General features: G+C 44.0%; 1 protein-coding gene across 7 annotated transcripts in view; it reads right to left on the bottom strand.

Annotated features, from left to right (window-relative positions):
• ERBB4 (erb-b2 receptor tyrosine kinase 4) overlaps positions 1-19,099 on the bottom strand; it is a 604,652-nt gene that overhangs the window by 179,577 nt on the left and 405,976 nt on the right. For all 7 annotated transcript variants that reach the window (XM_062602108.1, XM_062602146.1, XM_062602123.1 and 4 more), the window contains exon 5: positions 2,037-2,102. In XM_062602108.1, the coding sequence (XP_062458092.1) occupies positions 2,037-2,102 (66 nt within the window). The remainder of the gene's footprint in view (positions 1-2,036; positions 2,103-19,099) is intronic.

Raw genomic sequence — 19,099 nt, 5'->3', positions numbered from 1 at the left:
AGAGAGAGATAGCTGTCACTGCTGGAGCAAACCTACCATGCAGCCCTGCTAAGCTTCTGACTTCACAACACGACAGATAAGGTTTCTCTCTCTGGTATTACTACATTAATCCACAAAATCAATTCAGTCATCTGAAAGGAGTGCTTTGTAGAGGTTGAGACCATGGGAGCTGATCCTGCCACGTGGACTCCTGCAGCCACATCGAGTCCATCTGGACTTCCCAACTTTACACAAGGATGGAGTCTCGGTTTGCTGGAGCCAAAGCCTGAGCCAGGATCATATCACCCTTGTATAACTGCCAAGGTTTTACAGTACTCTTGGATAAGCTAGCCACATAAGGCTTGAATAAGTGTGCTCAAGTCTGGATGCATTACCCAGGTTCTAACAGTTACTCCCTTTAACAGACAAACTGGCCTCTCATTAGGACAGTGAAAGAACCAGCATTAAATAATTCTAACCATTGTATAAAATAATTTGGTCAGCTAAGGTTTAAATTCCTTTCCATTACTTACTTTAGCACCTAACCTTAACATAAGGAGGGTTTCTGAGCACTGACTTCTTTGGGGCTTTCATAAAGATTGCCAGCAATGGAAGGAGACATACTAGCTTGATTCAGATAAAGAAGATTCTGCTTAGCACTTCTGTATTTAGTTCGCTATACAGTTATTCCTACAGCCTGTCCTAAAGCACTTTTAATCACACCTGCAGATAAAGTGCAATGTGAAACAGTAATATAAGAGCATGTCAACTTTAGCAGAGCTGTAGCTGTCATCAGTTTTGCCAGTAATGCCAGCAGATGCTCCCGAATAAAAGTAGTGCTCAGGAGGGTGGCAGAGCCTCTGCAGGCATCCAGCTCTGTCACCTCTGCCCCTTGCTATGCCACAGAAAGGAGGTCTGTCTGGATTTCCTGCTTGTACTCGCTCATACAATGCTCATGCCAAGCTCTCTGCCATTTCTAATTGCCTCTTATCTCCTGCTCCATGCAGTCAAAAAGAAAAAAAGAAAGAAATAAAAGTCACAGTTGTACTGCTCCTAATATTTCCAACAGAAAAGGCAGATGACATTGGGCTATCATCACTTGAGAGAGTTACCTGGTATGCTCGCTTCATAGTGGTTAATTTGCCACAGTCACTTCCTCCTATCTACAACTCAGACAAGGAAAAAAGTGCAAGCTGCAGCAGTGCTTTCTAGGGGAGATATCAGCAACAATTTCATTTCGTAGGAAGAGTGACTCCAGTAAACTCAACCAATTTCCACCCTAGGAAATATCAAAGAAAGGAAATGTAATGGATAGCTCCACTCCTGCAAGGATGGGGGGCAAGGAAAGACTTGTGGGAAAAGACAGCTCTCTGTTTTTCTTCTCTTTTATATTTGCTAATATTGTGACTGCACTTCTAGCTCTTCCGTGCCTATCTGAAGGAGCTGAAAGCATGCAAAACAGAAACTCTCTCAGTATAGTTATCTTTGATTCATTTTAACGCTCTCTAAATTCAAGAGGACAGACAGATGTTGTGAACTACCCTTCACTTACTCCTTCCTTGACAAAAAAAATCCTACTATTCTCTTTTTCAGTACAACTCAAATGTATTCTTAAGTTGTTATAAAGAGAACAATTCTGCAAGATAAGTAATATTCCCAGGCTCCCACTGAAATTAACAGAGTATTTTGGCATTAGGAACTTTGCAGTGTCAGGATGTCATTAAAGATCTCCAAACCCGCCTTGTAGTTTTTTTGATGCCTGAAGTATTCATTCCAGCGTATTCCAAAAGAGCCATCAATATTCTCAGGAGCCATGCTCCATGTTACCACCAAGAAGTGAAAAGCAAATTCAGCTTAGCTTAAGCATTTTAAGAAAGCACAAAGGAAGAAAGAAAACCAAATTCACAGGGGTGGAAATAAAGCACATCATGTTGGTAACAATATATGGAAAAGTATGTCCCATACCAAACCCAGAATTTAGAGTGTCCTTTCACAATTACAAAAAGCCCCACAGGATCCCTGGTACAGTCCTCTGTTTCTCAGTCTTGCATACTTACAGGTCTGGCAGTGATTCTCTGTGGGTCCCCAGCATCGGCCTGTGCAGGACTTGTGGCACCGACCACCTGCAGGACAGACAGAAAATGAGACAGATTAGAAATGTGCCTTCCTTTCATTTCTCCAACATCCAGCAACTGCTGAAGAGGAGGGTCCATCTGGTCTTTGGAGCGGTTTTATGCTCTATCAAGGTTGAAACAGTGCCTGTAAAAAAAGCCCATATAAATAGCTAGAATTGGTGTCATATATGTATGAAAGAGGGTACATTCAGATTATATATCGGGCAGAAGCTCTCATCTGTGAGGGTGTTGAGGCTCTGGCACAGGGTGCCCAGAGAAGCTGTGGCTGCCCCATCTCTGGCAGTGTTCAAGGCCAGGCTGGACAGGGCTTGGAGCACCCTGCTCTAGTGGAAGGTGTCCCTACCCGTGGAAGGGGTTGGGACTGGGTGAGCTTTAAGGTCCTTTCCAACTCAAACCAGTCTGTGATCCTGTGAAATACGGCTACTTATCAAAGCGCTTTATACCCCAAATACCTCTCTGCTATGTATAACGACTGGGACATTTTAAGCAAAAAACAGATGAACAAGTCAGGAGGACTGAGAAACAATTTCATCACCCAGGGCTATTACTATTGCTTTCTATGTCCCATATAAGACCCAGTCATTCTTCCACAGAAGAGACATCAGTGCTAGAGAGGATGTCTGTCTGTCTGTCTATCTCATGCGAAGTTTCATCTGAGCAATGGGGTGATATATTTAATGCCCTAAAAGCTTTTCATATCCAGCATCACAATAAAGGTAATGTGCCCTGTGCAACCACTTAATCTCAGCAACACCTAAGGTCACAGGACCTCTCCTTTTCTGGCTGCTGGTTCTTTAGGTGCCTAGGCTTGTGCTTCTGATGCTCTACAATGTCATTTCACATACTGACAGGCTTAGTCCCTTGGGAAAGGTATTGTAGGTGCTTCCATTGTAAAATACAGACAGCGGAGGAAGAATTAGCAATGGTAACTTTTATAAACCACCTAGTAATTAGTGACTAAAACTTCAGATGGACTGAAGAAAGAGTTGAGTTCACATCTTCTGTTTCATGATTAAATGCTGACCACCGTGCATGGAAATGGAAAACCAGCAGAATGAGCGGCACATTCTCCTGTGGCAGCATCTTACACTGTTTGAGAAAACACTTGGACAGGAAAGACTTCCCATGAAGTCCTGACTGTGAGTGAATGGAGACCTCATTCTGCAGCTCTCACCCAGACACAGCCAGAGCTCAGTCACACTCCTGCTTATAGTGATCCGCCCTCCTGAGTGCCAGATGCTTCTGGAGCACACAGGAAGAGCCTGCCTTGCTGCACCCTGAGCCCCAACTTCTAAAACCCAGGGGAGGAGTTCCTGAGGCATAGGCAGCCAAGCCTTTTATACCCAGCCACAACTGAAGGGATGAAGTTGAGAAGCCCAGCATAAGCCTTGTTGAAGACAATGTTATGTGATAAGGAACATAGTCCTTATCACTGTTCTTTGTAACCATAGGAACCTAACTTCATCTTTGATTAAACTTTTATTCATCACTGAATGCTGCTGAGATTCTATTAAGCAAGTTTCCCATTTGAACCTGTTCCAGTAGCTTACCTTTCAATCCTGTATTAACAGCAGCTGCTGTTAACACTGCTCCATTACACTAAATCAAATACTTCCCACACGCCCTGATGGGAGATAGCATTGCAAAGTGCAAAATGTCTCCTGGTGAAGTTTGGATCACCCCAAAAGGAACCACTGCTCCTCTGCTAGCAGTGTGTTTATAGCTGTGAGATGTTCCACAGCTGAGCAAACCCACTGTGATAGTCTTTCTGTCACAACTTTTCAAAGCCAGCATTCTTCCCTCAGCACTTGTGGTGCTACTGATGATGTTGTATGGTAATTACCACAGTGTATGCCAACTACCTTGTTAAAACTACCAGCTCCTCGCTGCATTCATGTTCATTTAAAGCAATTATACTTGGGAAGCGTGGTTGCTGACATCACCAGCACATAATTTGCTGTCACATTCTGCCATCTGTTTGTTTAGATCACAAATGTACTATAACTACATAATGCAAACTCATTCTGGCTGACAGCGAGGGGACTCCATCTGGCATGAATAATGCAACTTTAATCAGTAATAACGATTATTATGATTATTAAGAGACTACTGGAACCTGCACAGAAAGCAAATACATCCATATTGATTTAGAAGAATGAAAGTTTAAAGAGAAGGTGAGGTAAACAGCAAATTAAAGAAAGGATTTTAACAGAGGAGGCTTGATAAGATACAGTTTGTTTGTTGATTTTGGTGGTCAGTCAACTGAACAAAAATGATCCCTAGGAAGTGGGTTTTATAAACTGGCTACCCTGACCAACAGAAGTGGGAAGGAGAAAGATATGGCCCTGGATGCATGTTCAGATAATCTTTCCACCACTTGCTTTGCTTGGTCCTCACCTGAGCTGGAGCATCCCTGCTGGGGGTAGATTGGGAAGAACTGCAACCCATGGACCACAAAGCCTCCTCTTTCAAGACTCTACTGTATGCCCAATCCTTCCTTGTCAGTCAAACCTCATGCCCATCTCACTTAAGGGGTCTGGAGTTTAGGGAGAAAGCCTGAAGTCTGGCAGCTAGATGCAGTATGAAGCACTGCACACATCACTTACAAGCACATATTCCTGAGGCAGAATAAGGCAGCAGTTTGGCTGCTTCTTCCTCTTTCTGTCCCTGGATTCTATCCCCTTCCAAAACATACTGTATGCACTGGGCTATCCACTGCAGTGGATATCCATATGCAGTGAGGTAACACAGAAGACACTTCAAGCATCCCTCCAAGTGATCTCTAACCAAAGAATCCACACACGCTTCTGCAGAAGCCACACTTAAAATACAAATCTTCATATTTGCAACTCCCAGGTGCTGATCCTCCGCATGCAGTCAAAAATGTATCCAACCACCTTGATTCCTCCTGGAAACAACAGAGATCCGGCATCTTCGAAAACCATTTTACAAGTGGTTTTTTACTTGCCTGCCCGCTTCCTGGTACATGACTTTGTTTGGCAGGGTCAGAAGATCATTTGCATTTAAACAGAGATATTTAACAGTAAGGCAAGAAAAGGCTGCCAGTTCCCTTTTTTCTCACTGGGAACTCCAAGGGTCTTTTTCATTGGTTTCACTTTTCTCAGCCGCAGAGGAACAACAAGGTGCAGAGCCTGTAGGCAGCACACCTCCGAACTGCATTGCTACATGTCCTTTGGAAGGTCAAATATACTGAGAATTCAAACCAAGGCACAAACTCCCTGCACACAGTGTGTCTGCATTGGTTTGTTTGTTTAAAGAGAAAAATAACTTTCTTTGCCCTTAGGATGAACTGCCCTCACATAACTCAGTATTTCACCTTGTTTCCCCACCGTAACAAGGACTGATTGCTACACATCAAAGATCAGCTCCGTAAGCCTAACACAAAACCAGTCCCATGGAAGTCAACAGAAGCAGTCAGGAGCATTCATGCGAGGAGCAGGTCTCACTATTAGATTTGCATGTCAGGCTTAAATGATAATAAATCTATTGGCCCTAAGACTGACAAGTAATTCTATTCTCACAGAGTTCTCTATGCATTTGAGTCTCCTCACTTTCACCCTTCTGATTCTCTCCCCCATCCCACTGGGGGGCAGCGAAAGGCTGTGTGGGGCTGAGCTGCTGGCTGGAGTTAAACTATGACATCTCTGAGCCAGGGAAAGTCACCAGCAGAAAACATTTGCTCTCTAGCTTGGGAAAGACCAAGGTTACTTCCTCCTTGTGCTTTCCTAAGAATTCAAAAGGGCTTTCCTTCAGTTCCAGACTGACTTTATTATTTCAGGAACAGTCAAACCACAAAGGATTAAGTTACTGACAAGACAAGAAAAATGAAGTCCTCCTCTTAGCTCTCAGCTCAGTATAGTACAGAAAAGAAACACTGCTTCTTCCCCAGCAGCTATGCCAGCTGCCTCAAGCAGACCTCCCTTGATAGGAGAAGGAAAACAGAAATAAGAAAAGAAATGGTCTCATTTTGCACAAAGACTGCATTTACAGATGGTTTCTATTGGGTTAATAAATCATTAATAGATGTTAGCATACCTGCAACACACTGATGCTGAAGTGCGAGGAAACACAGACAAAATAAAGGAGCTCTGATGGTTACAAGCCACGGTTATAAGCCACCTCTTTACTTACCTAACAGTCTAAACTTACTGATTAACTATCAAAAGACCGATATATCATTTATTAGCTTCTGTAAGATACTCATAAACTCATGCTTCACCTAAATAATCTACTCCTGCAAGAATGCTAGAGATGTCATCTAGCTGTTTCTAGACATAATGAGACCTAAGGACCAAGAAGTTCCAGCTATACTGTGTGGTAAGAGTCCCAGTCTCTTCTTTCCATTGTTCAGATGGGACAGAAGATTTAAATACACTTGTGTGTTATTTTTCTAGGCAACTAAAACTCCTTAGTTTTATGCATGAAGAGATAACAAAATCAAAATGTAATTCAAACATGGCAGCACACCATTAACAAGAATTAAAGATACTATTGTTGTGATGGATTGTTCTGCCTTTATCAGGCTGTAATGCTTTCCTTGTCTGACTATTCCTATTGTCACACATTCATTCATTCATACTTCTTTGTTAAGCAAAAATAATTGAATCTTCTACTGGCCCTGTGCTAGCCTTCAGATCTCTGTTAGTGATTTTAAACTTAATTACCTAACAGAAACTCATACTTTTCAGGATTCCCCTTTCTTTACAGCAGGAGAGACGTATGTCATACGAGAAAGTAAAACTTCCCGTAGCAGAAGAAAGCATCTTATAGAGAAACCTAGTGCCCATTTTATCTTCCTCTCTGTAGAAGTGTTATGGGATACAGAAAGCTAAGGGTCAATTCCTCTACTGCTCTCCAACTATGTTGCTTTCACTGCTGTCAGATGAGTTCACCTTGGGATGTATCACCAAATAGTTTTCCAACATAGAATTAGTCCCATAAAATTCAGGTTTTTCTTTAACAAGCTGTAACTGCACTGATATTGCTACTTTTATTGTGGTAAATGGCAGCACTTCAGCTGACCTTTCTGTCTCATATCTGTATTGCTGCTCTACTCTGCAAGTCTCCACGCCCAATAGAAGTACCCTGCACAAATATTAACAGGATCCCTTTACATTAAAAACTCGCATTGTGTTCTTCAGTGATGAATGCTTACTCTACGGAAAAGCACAGCACTTTTTGTGCATGCCAGCACCATCCACAAGTTCACGTTTTCTAGCACCCACCCTCTCCGGGTGTGTGCATCTGGGGTATGGGGACCACTGGGGCTCAGGGACAGTGAAAGCAAACTCCCCCTAACAACTGCGTCAATAGCGACTTCCAACTCTGCACTTCAACGCCTCGATCTTCCCCTGATCTTCCTCAGCAGATAAGAAGAGACACACACACAACTGGAGAGGGACTCAGACACAGGCAGCTGAAAAGAAACTGGCATGGGAAATAGGTCTGAGAAATGAAAACGATCCAAGAGATATGCCCTGAAAGACAGGCGTGGAAAGAGATACGGGTGCAGTGTGAGGGAGAGGGAACAGAGATAAAACTGAACCAGCACCGCAGAAAACAAAAACTGAATACCAAAGGGAGAGGCATTTTCTTGAGTAATGTGGGATGGAGACGACACCCACACGTGCGCAGGGACCAGAGATCTGTTAAAAACTGTGAAATTACAGTGTATCACCAGATATGCTGGTGGCAGACAGTTCTGATTTGAAGAGAGATTGGCCACCAGGGGTAAAGGAATAAATGGGAAGTCAAGAAGAGTGTGTCAGCAGCACCGAATGAGCTCAGGCCCCTGGATTCATATCTACTGCTGACAGCTCTGAGCCGATAGGAAGCAAACTGTAACGTTACTTCAGCTGCTACAGAAAAATGTCTTCAGGCCACAGTAATGACTACAGAAAGGGACCTGAGGGGGCTAATGAAGACGCTGGTTATTTTTCTCTGCCTGGAACAGACAGCACTGGTAAGGCTCTATGACTCGATGCATTAATTGGGGGTTTAGTCATCCACACAATATAAAAACCTTCACGTGTGACATAGTCTAAAACTTTACACTGATTAAGCAATTAAGAGCTATTAATTATCACTGCTTATAGCTGTTAGCACAGAGCAATGTAAGTGAATTCCCCCCACTGTGATGGTGAATTAGTTCCAATCAGCATCAAATGCCTTGCTGAACATACACACAGGGGTCCTGAGCAAATGGGGGGATACAGCTAAAGGGATAGGTCAAGTCATACCTGCTGCTAGGCAGGCTCACTGAAACAACAAGCCCTCAGGAATCTTCCTTGTAATCATTACTGTTAAAAGAAATACATTTCCCTCCAGTAAGCCATACATAACTGCCCATCCTCACCCACCTCTGATCCTGAACAGCAGAGCTGCTCAGACCCTGTCTAACAGGGCTCCAAGGGGAACACCCTGCCCCTCGCTCTGCCTGGGTGGCTCTTGGGCGAGAAGCTAGATGACTCCTAGTGTCACATCCAATCCACAAGTTTCAGGCAGTCCTGCGGAATAGGGAGCTGGACCCAATGATCCTTATGGGTCCCTTCCAACTTGAGATATTCTATGATTCTGCAGGGACCATCCTCAAAGCACACAGATCACAACCCCAGACCTCTTCAAAATACAGGGGTAGCTCTTATTTTCCCTTTCCTCTGGCAGAAGGAGAGGGAGATGCTAACATTCAACTAGAATGCAAGGTTATGCATGCTGCTTTCTCCTTTGCTTACTACGATGGAGACTCTTGCCTCCCATGATAGCAACCCAAGAAATGGTCTACAGGCTGTTTTCTGGAAGGGAGCTCACAGGCCCTGAAGGAAGAAAGCTGGATACAGAATGCATCCATTCTTAGTTACTTGCCTCACAGCTCAGTGCTTCTAAATCACTGCAGAAGGAGTACATCTAAGTATCAGTCTGTGCACCTAAGACTATTTCTCTGTCATACCCAATGATTGCTTAATGCTCAGAATTTCAACATGAGTAGAAAGGACCCCAGCTCAGACTAACCTGGGGCAGTTACCACTGGGATGTGGGAGACCCAAGGGACAGATCTGAATGCCTTCAGCAGGCAAGGTGGGAAGCTGAACCCTGCTCCCTCACATCCTGGGCAACTCCTAAGGTGCTAACGTATTTCATAAAAGGGGAAAAAAGCCCTTTTTATTTAGGAAATTTGAGTGTGAGCAAAAGACACATCTGTGAGTGGAAGGCAGCAGGCAAGCAGGCACTGCAGATTCCCAGCAGAGACCATAAAAAGTCAACATCTTCTTTGCCTTTATGTTCACTGCAGCATTCTCCCCTGGTTTGCTTCTGGCAGGTATTATTTAATGGGCTCCCTCCTCTGCATCGGGGTCTCCAGAAGTGCATGAATTTCACATCTAAGCAGCAGGCACTGTGACACCTAACACTGGAACACCCCTCCTTGCCCTACAACCCGTCAGCTCTTTTTATTCTGGCTCATGGCAGTATGTGCTTCTGTTTGTGCTGTGACAACACATGAAGTTAAAACCCACCAACAAGCTGAGCAGCAGCGACTCCTACCAAACACAGCAATCAGATGTGCACCCACATCAGTGCCTGTAAGAAATCTTAAGCCAGGTATCAAGGATAGTTACAAGGTGCAGCAGCACACTTACCCTGGGATGTGTAACCCTGGCTGAGAACCAAAGGATGCAGATATAAGGTTTCTTTTTTGGATACAGTGTGTAACACTGGGTCAGAAATCTCTGCACTGTTCAGTTGAAGAAACTCAATGACACCCTGAAAAGTAAGGGCCAAAGCTAAGGGTATTCTTGCGCTTGTTTAATACCAGCTCCTCCAACCCCTCAAACAGATCAAGTCAGTCAATACCACGGAAGTCAAAATAATGTCCTGTAGTAACTGAAAGAGAATTTTACTTTTGCTTGATATCATGTACTATTCCTAGAGTCTGCCTGGGTGCTGCTAGGTGTGCTCATGTTTTAACCAACTTTTGACTCAATTAAATGGAAATGCTAGAAAGGAACTCCCCATCTCTATGAGATCTGGAGTTCAGTTTTAGACAAACTCTAGATAAGCACCATAATATGCTTATTCAAATGCAATTGCTTATTCAAAATGTATCTCATAGCTGTTTGAAACAAAACTGATTATTACAGAACAATACTTGGATGACAGAAGCCCTTTCTCTGTTGGAAAACAATGCTTGGGCATATACTCTGATATTTAGTTTCAGCGATTGCTACACACAAATATTCAATGAAAATGATCATACAAACAAATTTCAGGCTGCAATTTCCTGGCTAATCTTCAGCTATCAGGGATCTGCACAGAGGTGATGCTGTGGACATCATGCAGGCTTAATATGATGAGTTTGGTATGAAGTTTTCCTTTTTCATATCTGGCAATTTGTATAAAACCACTTGAAAAGCTTGCATTAAGTATCTTGCTCTGTAAAGATTCCCAACATTTCCCCTGTGTCAGAACACTTCACTGATGATGGCTTTTATGAGTTTTCAAAAGTAAACTACAAGCTCCTACAAGAGGTCCCGGAAGAAGGCTTTGAGATGTGAAAGCTCCTTTGAATACCAGCCTGAGGAGATCCTACACACAGGGACAGAAAGTGTGAGCGACTGCAGGAGCATAAAATACATTCTTTTTTTTGTGTTGCTACTTCCTTGTCCGTTGCTTAGGAGACAGAAATTTCCCTTCTAGTCACTCAGCTTCATTTGACACCACAGCGCTGTCCTCTCCCCTGCAGGAGGTGTGAAGGGATCAGAGAGAAGGCCCTGAAACAGTCCTGGGTTTAGCAGAGCAGTGGCAAGAGCCCTTTAGCCAGACTGTCCACAAAAGCAGGGCAGGAACTTTAGTGACAGTTCTGAGAATGTCTGCCAAAAGAGGCACGTGTAATAAAATCCTGACACGAATGCAGGTGTGACAGCAATAAAGCTAAAAGGGGAGGGCTTACATTTTACAAGCAGCAGAACAGTCTGTTGGGAGAAGCCCATCACAGTGCTGGCTGCTGAGTCCCAACACTGCACCCACCCACTGTCACCGCCCCTCGTGCTCTGCACAGCAGCACCAACCAAGCTCACTCTGAGCTGGTGGCTGGGCTGTGCATCATCGCAGATCTAACAATGTATGACTTAAAAAAGGGTGGGTGGGAGGCCCACAGCAGCTTCAAGCACCAGTAGATGCAATTAAGTGGATGATTTGATAGTGTTTCTTTTCCTCCTCTTTCCCTAAGCAGCTCTTCAAAGGCAGGTAGCTGGAGCTTGCTGTGAAAGACCAGTTCCACCCAGCCACTCAGTACAGATCTGACAGCTACCATTCAGTGAGATTATTTTAAATATTTGGAGTATTTGGGGTTTATTTCTCACTTTGAAGAAACACTGGTGCCTGCTAACAAAGCAAGTTGCTTGTAATGGACAGGGATTCAATCACTTCAACTGTGACTGCACAAGTCTCTCCCTTGTGCAATATCCTGCTTAAATGCCAACCTTCTTGTAAATAGGTGGTATACTGTAATGCTTTATACACACACAGGTTGCCATTAAGAGATAAGCATTTACTAACAGTTACCACACATGTGGAGCACTGTAATTCTGCAGCCACAGAACAAGCACCACTGTGGTATCCTACAGCAGCACAGTGACCTGTGCCACTTGGTGGGTGACTTTGACCCTGGAATTGCTTTAGGGAGGAAGGAAGCTCCTCAGTAAAACAGGTCAGCACTTTGGCAGGGAGCTTATCTTTTGAAATCTGTATTTTCCACTGCAAAGAGATGCCCATGTCAAAGGTTCTTCAGAAGCTGCTAATGCTGCCTTTTGCAGTGCCTTGTTTTCTGTGTCTATGACTCCTTAAGATCCCTGGCTTTGTAGCAGTTACCTTGCTCGATCCCTGGATCTGGCAGCCCAAGGACTTCTGTTCCTCACGGCATTCTTTATTCATATTAGCTAGGTACACCTGTGTTTGTTACTTACTTTTTATTCAGTGAACTCAACTGTTAGGGGCTTTGTATTTCCATTAAATGCCACGTCTGCCTGCCTTTCAGATCTGTTCCAAGGGCATTCAACAATTGACAAATCCCTTCTGAAAACACTGGCTGAAGGTATTTATTAGGAAGCTAAACTGATTCCCTTTATTTAAAATACACTGTTCTGGGGTGAGGAAAAACATTACAGGCAACTTCAAGCACTTCAGCTTGCATTACTAATGCAAAACAAGTTCATTATGTCACTGGATATCCTGTATTCCTCCATCTTCAGTTACATATGCTTGGCAAAACTACTCTTTAAAATCAATTTCTTCTGTTATTATATTTGTCTTTTCATTCCAGGTAAATAAATAGATTCTCTTCTGACTAGAGATTCCTTAACGGCAGAAAAAGCAACCTCCACATACGCTGAAGGCGGCTGTGGGACTTTCTGGCTGTCTGTATTATGCTCTGATATAACTTATCTTTCCAACTGAGATACCCATGAAACTGTAACTGCTGCTAAGACGAATGCTGCAAACCCTTGAAGTGTGTTCCACATGGAAGCAGCTTTCACAAAGCCGGTTAGTTATTTGTGGCTTTTTATCAGCTTCTCATCCTAGCTTTGCCGTGGTGAAACTGGTGGCAGGGAACACATTCTGTACCGAGACCACCTGCCTGTAGAGGTCCCGCTCACCAGTCTCCAAACATACATTTAAAACGTTAATTGAACTTTAAGTAATATCCTCAATGACAGGTTATAATTTAACAAACTCCGCAATAACAAATGTCTTCAGGGTACACTTTCTGGAATGCCATTTTCTCCGTAGGTAGTTTCCAACTGAGCTGTACACCTGGCAATGACACACTAGCTATTCTGAAAGTTGGCTTTAAGCGTGAATTAATCACTGCCCTCTTTTCTTTTCACCAGCATACACAAATACGCTGCTGTTACTCTGGACTTCTGTTGAGCTAAACCCTGGTGCTCTGAAAAAGCACAAGGTATCTTGCAGGAGTAAGCAGACAAAATGTGGTTGTCTCACCTGTGTCTTGGTATGAGGGCTGAGGGTTGATTTGCACATATTCACTGTTTACATGGAATTGTCTCCCATAACAGGAGCATCGACTCATCCAAAGGAAAGCTTTCCTTGTATTTCCCCTGTGTTCAGCTCTCCTGAATCTTCACTATCTGATGGCATGTTTCCACTGAAGGGAAAGGACTCCATCCTCCCTCCACTCTGACCTAGGACTCCCCACTGCTTCAGTGTGTCTTCCCAATGGTAGCAGGACTGTTTTGGACGAGTCAGCTGGAAACACTGATGTACACATGGGCAGCATTTTATACAATTTAGCCACAGCACAACCGAATACTGGTGGAAGGCTGAGACTTTTGGGAGAGACTGCAAGGATCTGAGGAACCCCTATTCTTCAGAACTGTCACATAATCCCTTCAGAATTAAATACCCACTGGTTTGACCCAAGCATAAATTTCAGATAAGTCACTATGTGTAAAAATGATCCTTTTCTAATACTGTGACTCCTGGCCCAAAAAACGAGTTCCTGTGCTCTGTGAAGAATTACAAGGTCACCACTGAACATTAAATTAACAGGCTGGCTACCGTCAGACTCCATTCCGTAGCTGCAACAAATGGCGCTGCAAATTCACCTACAGCAGCTTCAAACACAGCCTGTTAACACCCAGTGGAGAACAAAGCTTATCATTTACACAAAACTCCATGCAAATATCAACTTATGCTTCACACTACAAGAATAGACTCAGAGAATCATGGAATAGTCAGGGTTACAAACAACCTTAAGATCTCCCTTCCATGAGCAGGGACGTCTCACCCCAGACCATGTCGAATATACTCTGTAAACTGAAAGGGAGGTACGTGTATCCACGTAGTGTATTTTGTCCTATACCAATTTATACCATGTAAGGAACTTTTGTCCTTAAACCTGTCTGACTGTCGTGGTTTAAACCCTAGCCAGACAGCTTGTTCACTCACTCCCAGTGAGTGGTGCTGGGCTGAGAGCAATCCCCCCTCCCCCCCCCCCCCCGCTTTCCCCTTCCCTGCTCCCAAAGGGATGGGGAGGAGGATCGAAAGAGTGCAACTCCCACGGGTTGAGACAAGAACAGTCCAGCAACCAATGTACAACACAAATCACCACCGCTACCACCAACGACAGCAATGATAACAGAAAATAACAAGGGAAGAGAATACAATACCACCCTCTGAGAAACGAGTCTGACCCAGAACCCTGTGTCCTTCCGGGTAACTCCCAGTTACATCCTGGGCATGACGTGCTGTGGTATGGAATACCTCTTTGGCTAGCCTGGGTCAGGCATCCCGTTTCTGCTTCCTCCTGGCTTCCCCTCCTACCTGGCAGAGCATGAGCCTCACAAAGTCCTTGGTCAGGGTAAACATCACTTAGCAACAACCGAAAACATCGGTATCACCAGCACTGTTCCCAGGCTGGAATTCAAAACACAGCACTGCACCAGCTACCAAGAAGGAGAAAAAATGACTGCTACTGCTGAACCCAGGACACTGACATAAAGAAGCACTGCTACTGAACTAAGTTTCTACCAAATTGCTCCAATTTCTGTAACATTTTAAAGAAGTACCTTGCTAGAAACTGTATTATTCCTTTTGCCAGTGTGTGGAAAACTTGTGGTAGAACAGCCCAGCAAGCTCTCAGCTATGTGAGCTGATGGAGTAGCAGGTTAACCCAAATAAAGCAACTCTCAAAGATGGTGTAAACGAGAACTCGAAGGGAAAAAACTGATTCACATCAACCAAATACATACTATACACAGATAAGCATGTCAAACTGAGCTAGAGTGCTTCCAAACACACCTGCACCCAGGTAAGGTCAATCACAGCCTGGACTGTCTGCACCAGGAGAACCCAGAGTTGACATCCTAAGCAACTGTGTGGCCAGCTTGTCCATGTCTGTTCTTTAAACTACAAAGCAAGGAGCAGCCTACATGGTAAACTTCTAATTAGGTTTGTCACTACATTTCAATATTAATAAACCACATGAAAAATGCATTAAGAGCCAGCTAATTGGTGGCTCTTTAAAAGTAACTGTAAATGAGCCATTACAATACAATTGGGGTGTGATTCCCCAGGGATCATCACAGGACTGATGCATTCAGTATCCCAGGCAAGGGTTTAGAAATTATTAAACAATCCCAAGCAATAAAACATACAGATGACAGGAAGGCTGTAATCCCAGCAACGAGCAACCAGTGCTAGAGGCTGAGCCAGGCTGGTAGGTAAACTGGAGTCACTCACACCTAATGTTCTTTATACAGCCAAACAGAAGGTTGCATATTTTGGTATGAAGCATACAGACTATGTATGCTGGAAAACAGGGAGTCTCTAAAACACAGAGATGTCAGAACTGCCTGAAAATCATCTTCCTCACATGGAGCTGAAACATAAAGGATACAATTTTTACTCCTAAAGGATATTGGTTAACTCAGCAGCAAACAACTATATCTATTTCAGTTTCTGTCTCCTAACTGCACATTGGAAAATACAGATATTTTACTTTGATAAGCAACTAAAATTATTCTGGGGCTGGAAAGAAATTCCTCACTTTGGGACTCTCTATCTGTTTAGCTTCTGAGAGTAGTATTAGGAGAGCTGACTGCATGGGAAGTGCTATTTCAGCATGGGGAAGATGCTGGCTACAAGACTGCTCTTTAAGCTACCTGGAGAAGGTGTAAGAAGCAACATCATCTGCATTTAAACCCGTTCAAATTAGAAATAAGGCAGCTAGCATTATGTGTTTTAATGCTAAGAAACCAACCAGCCTCGAGGGATGGCTGCACATCTGCAAAGCTTCAGGCCAGTGTCAGGAGAGCAATCAGAGGACCAGAACCCTGTGCTCACCCATCCAGTGGCTGCAGGAGCTCCAGCCAAACCAGGGCTGCGGCTGTTCCTGAAACTCAAAGCCAGGTTGGAAGACAGGCTGTGGGTAGGAAAGTTACTGAGCTCAATGTCAGGCAAGATGATGATGCTTCAGAGCCTCTGCAGACAGGAAGACAGAGCTAATGATGTTCCAAGGCTTCTTTTGCCCTTGAAAAAAGCTATTAATCAATAGGTAAAAAAGAACGAAGACATCTTGAAGCAGTGTTTCCCTTGAATACATCATGGGATTTACTGAATCCTAGGCACAGCTGAAGACCAAGCCTTTTCTTCCCATGCATCATGCAACAATGTAGAAGTACTTCTGCACAGCTCAGAACTTGGGTGGTTTACCTTACCGGGTGCAATCTGATACAAAGTAATGGATAGCAAGTAACTGAAGTTGTTCTGCTTGAAAAAATGCCTTGCCAAAAATTCCACCTTTTTTCACAGCTGACAGGAGCTCAGTTGAAAAGCCAGATCAAGGCAAGGGAGATGCACCCACAGATCCCACTGCACTTCAGAGTCTGAGCAGAAATTTCAGTTCATGGGAATATTTTAAAATGGGCTTAATTTCCACAGACTTTAGTTTTCCCAACTCTGGGCACAAAGAGTCATAGAATAGTTTGGATTGGAAAGGACCTTAAGATCATCCAGTTCCAAACCCCTGCCATAGGCAGGGACACCTCCCACTAAACCGTGTCCCCAAGACTCCATCCAACCTGGCCTTGAACACTGACAGGGATGGAGCATTCACAACTTCCTCGGGCAACCCATTCTAGTGCCTCATCACCCTCACAGTAAAGAACTTCTTCCTTATATTTAACCTTAACTTCCCCTGTTTGAACCCAACACCCCTTTTCCCCTCCCCAGCATCCTTGTAGGCCCCCCTCAAGCAGTCCCGCATCAAAGAGACACAGATCCAAGCAGTAGTGTTCTCACTGGTCTTTCCCTAAAGCTGGTCAGAGAGGAGCTGTCTAACAAGTTAGAGGCATTTTAGGCAAGCAGTCTAATCCTTTTTTCCTGCTTTGTTTCTTGCACCACCACTGGAACTGGTGTCTAGCTCTGAACAGGAGAGCTCTAGTTCTTCAGTTATTAAGGGACCAAATCCAACAAGTGGATGTGGTACCAGGGAATATGCTGTTGCAAAGCATGGCCTTAGCATGCTTGGCTAATGTTGTAAGTCATGGCTTATTTCTGGAAGGAGAGAAAACCCATTTTCAGCATTGCAGAAGCAAATTCAGTAACATATACCTAAAGGGAAAATCGTGTTTAGCATTTTTGAGATTCCCACTGCAAGGTGCCCAGCTTAAAAAGCCCAGGCTGACAATGTTCATTTCAGGTAAATAGAAGAGAAGGCTGCTTTCAAATTACAATTAATATTAAAAGCTTCAGCTACAAGATACCAGTATGGGAAAGGCTCTGCAAACAGTATATACTAGTAGTATTGCAGCCAGGCACAGAGGTATCTGTCCTTGGAGAGCTGAGGTACACATGGTCCCTGCTACAACATTTGTTGATCACATTTCAGCAGCACACGCTGAGCTCAACGTTGGCAGCCACTGGCTGCGGTCATCTGAACATGAGACCATGTAATTCAAAGGCCTCTCACATGAGCTTTTTTGCATGCGTTTGATCACAACTTGAAGCAAGGGGTAGAATCCATTTCAAGATAAAGAAAAAGGGAGAAGCAGCATTTAGGATTCCTATGTCTGCAGTATTTCTGTCATAGTGGTTAAGATGTCATGGCCTTTTCAACCAGCTTCTTAACACTGACAATAAAAGCCTGTGAAGAAGGGAATCAGGAAAGCTTTATTCCCAGAGTTCACCGGCCATGTTACTCTCCTGTCTAGCACTGATGTAAATGAAGGGGATTGCCTGAGTTGGCAGATACAAGGTACCAAACAAGCACAGAGGCAGGGGACTGATTTTATTTCAAAGCATCTTTGTCTTACTCTGCCCTTTTGTCTTCTTCCTCTGCTGATTGCTTTGGAGCAGCAGGGAGGGTGGCAAGTGAAATTATCCCTGAAGTGGGACCATTATCAGCTCTTCTGTCTGGCTGGGGAAGGGAGCAGCAGCATCGGCTCCCTCCTGGGAGAAGACAAGCAAGGAATGGGGCAGAGCCCTGAGCACAGGCTGATGCACAAGCTCCCAGCGCATTTATATCAACTTGCTGGAGTCCACTCTGGCATCAGCAGAAACCTGGCAGGAGTTGGGCTCTTCTCTGAGGGTGGGTCCTTGTTCTGTCGGACAGGTTAACATTTTGGGAGAGATTTATGTCTGCTACTGATGGTTGGAAACAATGCTAGTGATGCCAAAACCAAACTGCTGTTTAGGCTTTAAGACCTGCTGGAGTGATGAAGTATCTGATTCTGATACAGCAGTTTTCAGCCTTTTGTCCCTGAAGTATTGCCTTCCAGGGAGCACTACTGAGGTGGTCACAGTGAAACACCCTCAACAACAGGGCATAAGCCACCCTCCAGTCCTGCCAGCCATGGCTACTCATGGCACACAGGCCGATGCATCTACCCAGGTCTTACATGATCACACATTTACACAGACTTCCCCAAATTACTACTACTGTGGACTTTGTCAAACTTGACAGAGAAGGTTTGGTTGGTCTACATTCCCAGACTGATGCAGCCCCTCTGACAGACCTTCTCCCTCTCCTGGAAAGGTTTTTAGATAAGCAGTAAGCCCCACTCATTCTTTCAGACACAGGAAGTCCCAGAGGGCTTTCCTTGACACCCCTAGCACTTAGGATACTCTTACTATGCCAAGCAAAGCATACCTATTCGGTTCCAATGGATGCAGCCAAGATTTGCATTTGATAGGAGGCACCTGAGACTTTATGCAAGTAAACAGTCATGTAAAATAAACAACAGATATATATACATGCTGGTCCAAAGGAGCATGAGTCACAGTCTATGCAGAAAAAAGACCAATGCACTGAGCATAATGTGCAGCAGTGGAAAAATAGCAAGGCTGGGCCCAGCAAGCACTCACATTGCCTAGCAGATTCTGAAAAGTGACAGGTGAGCCAAATTTGAGAAGCATATACCTTATTTAATGGTACTTTATAACCCGACTTA

Source organism: Pezoporus occidentalis, unplaced genomic scaffold, assembly GCF_034315485.1.
Source record: "Pezoporus occidentalis ecotype Australia unplaced genomic scaffold, CSIRO_AGI_Poc_V1 ctg118, whole genome shotgun sequence".
In the NCBI taxonomy this organism is placed as follows: Eukaryota; Metazoa; Chordata; class Aves; order Psittaciformes; family Psittacidae; genus Pezoporus; species Pezoporus occidentalis.
The sequence above is the reverse complement of the archived record's forward strand: the minus strand, read 5'-3'. Positions and strand labels throughout refer to the sequence as shown.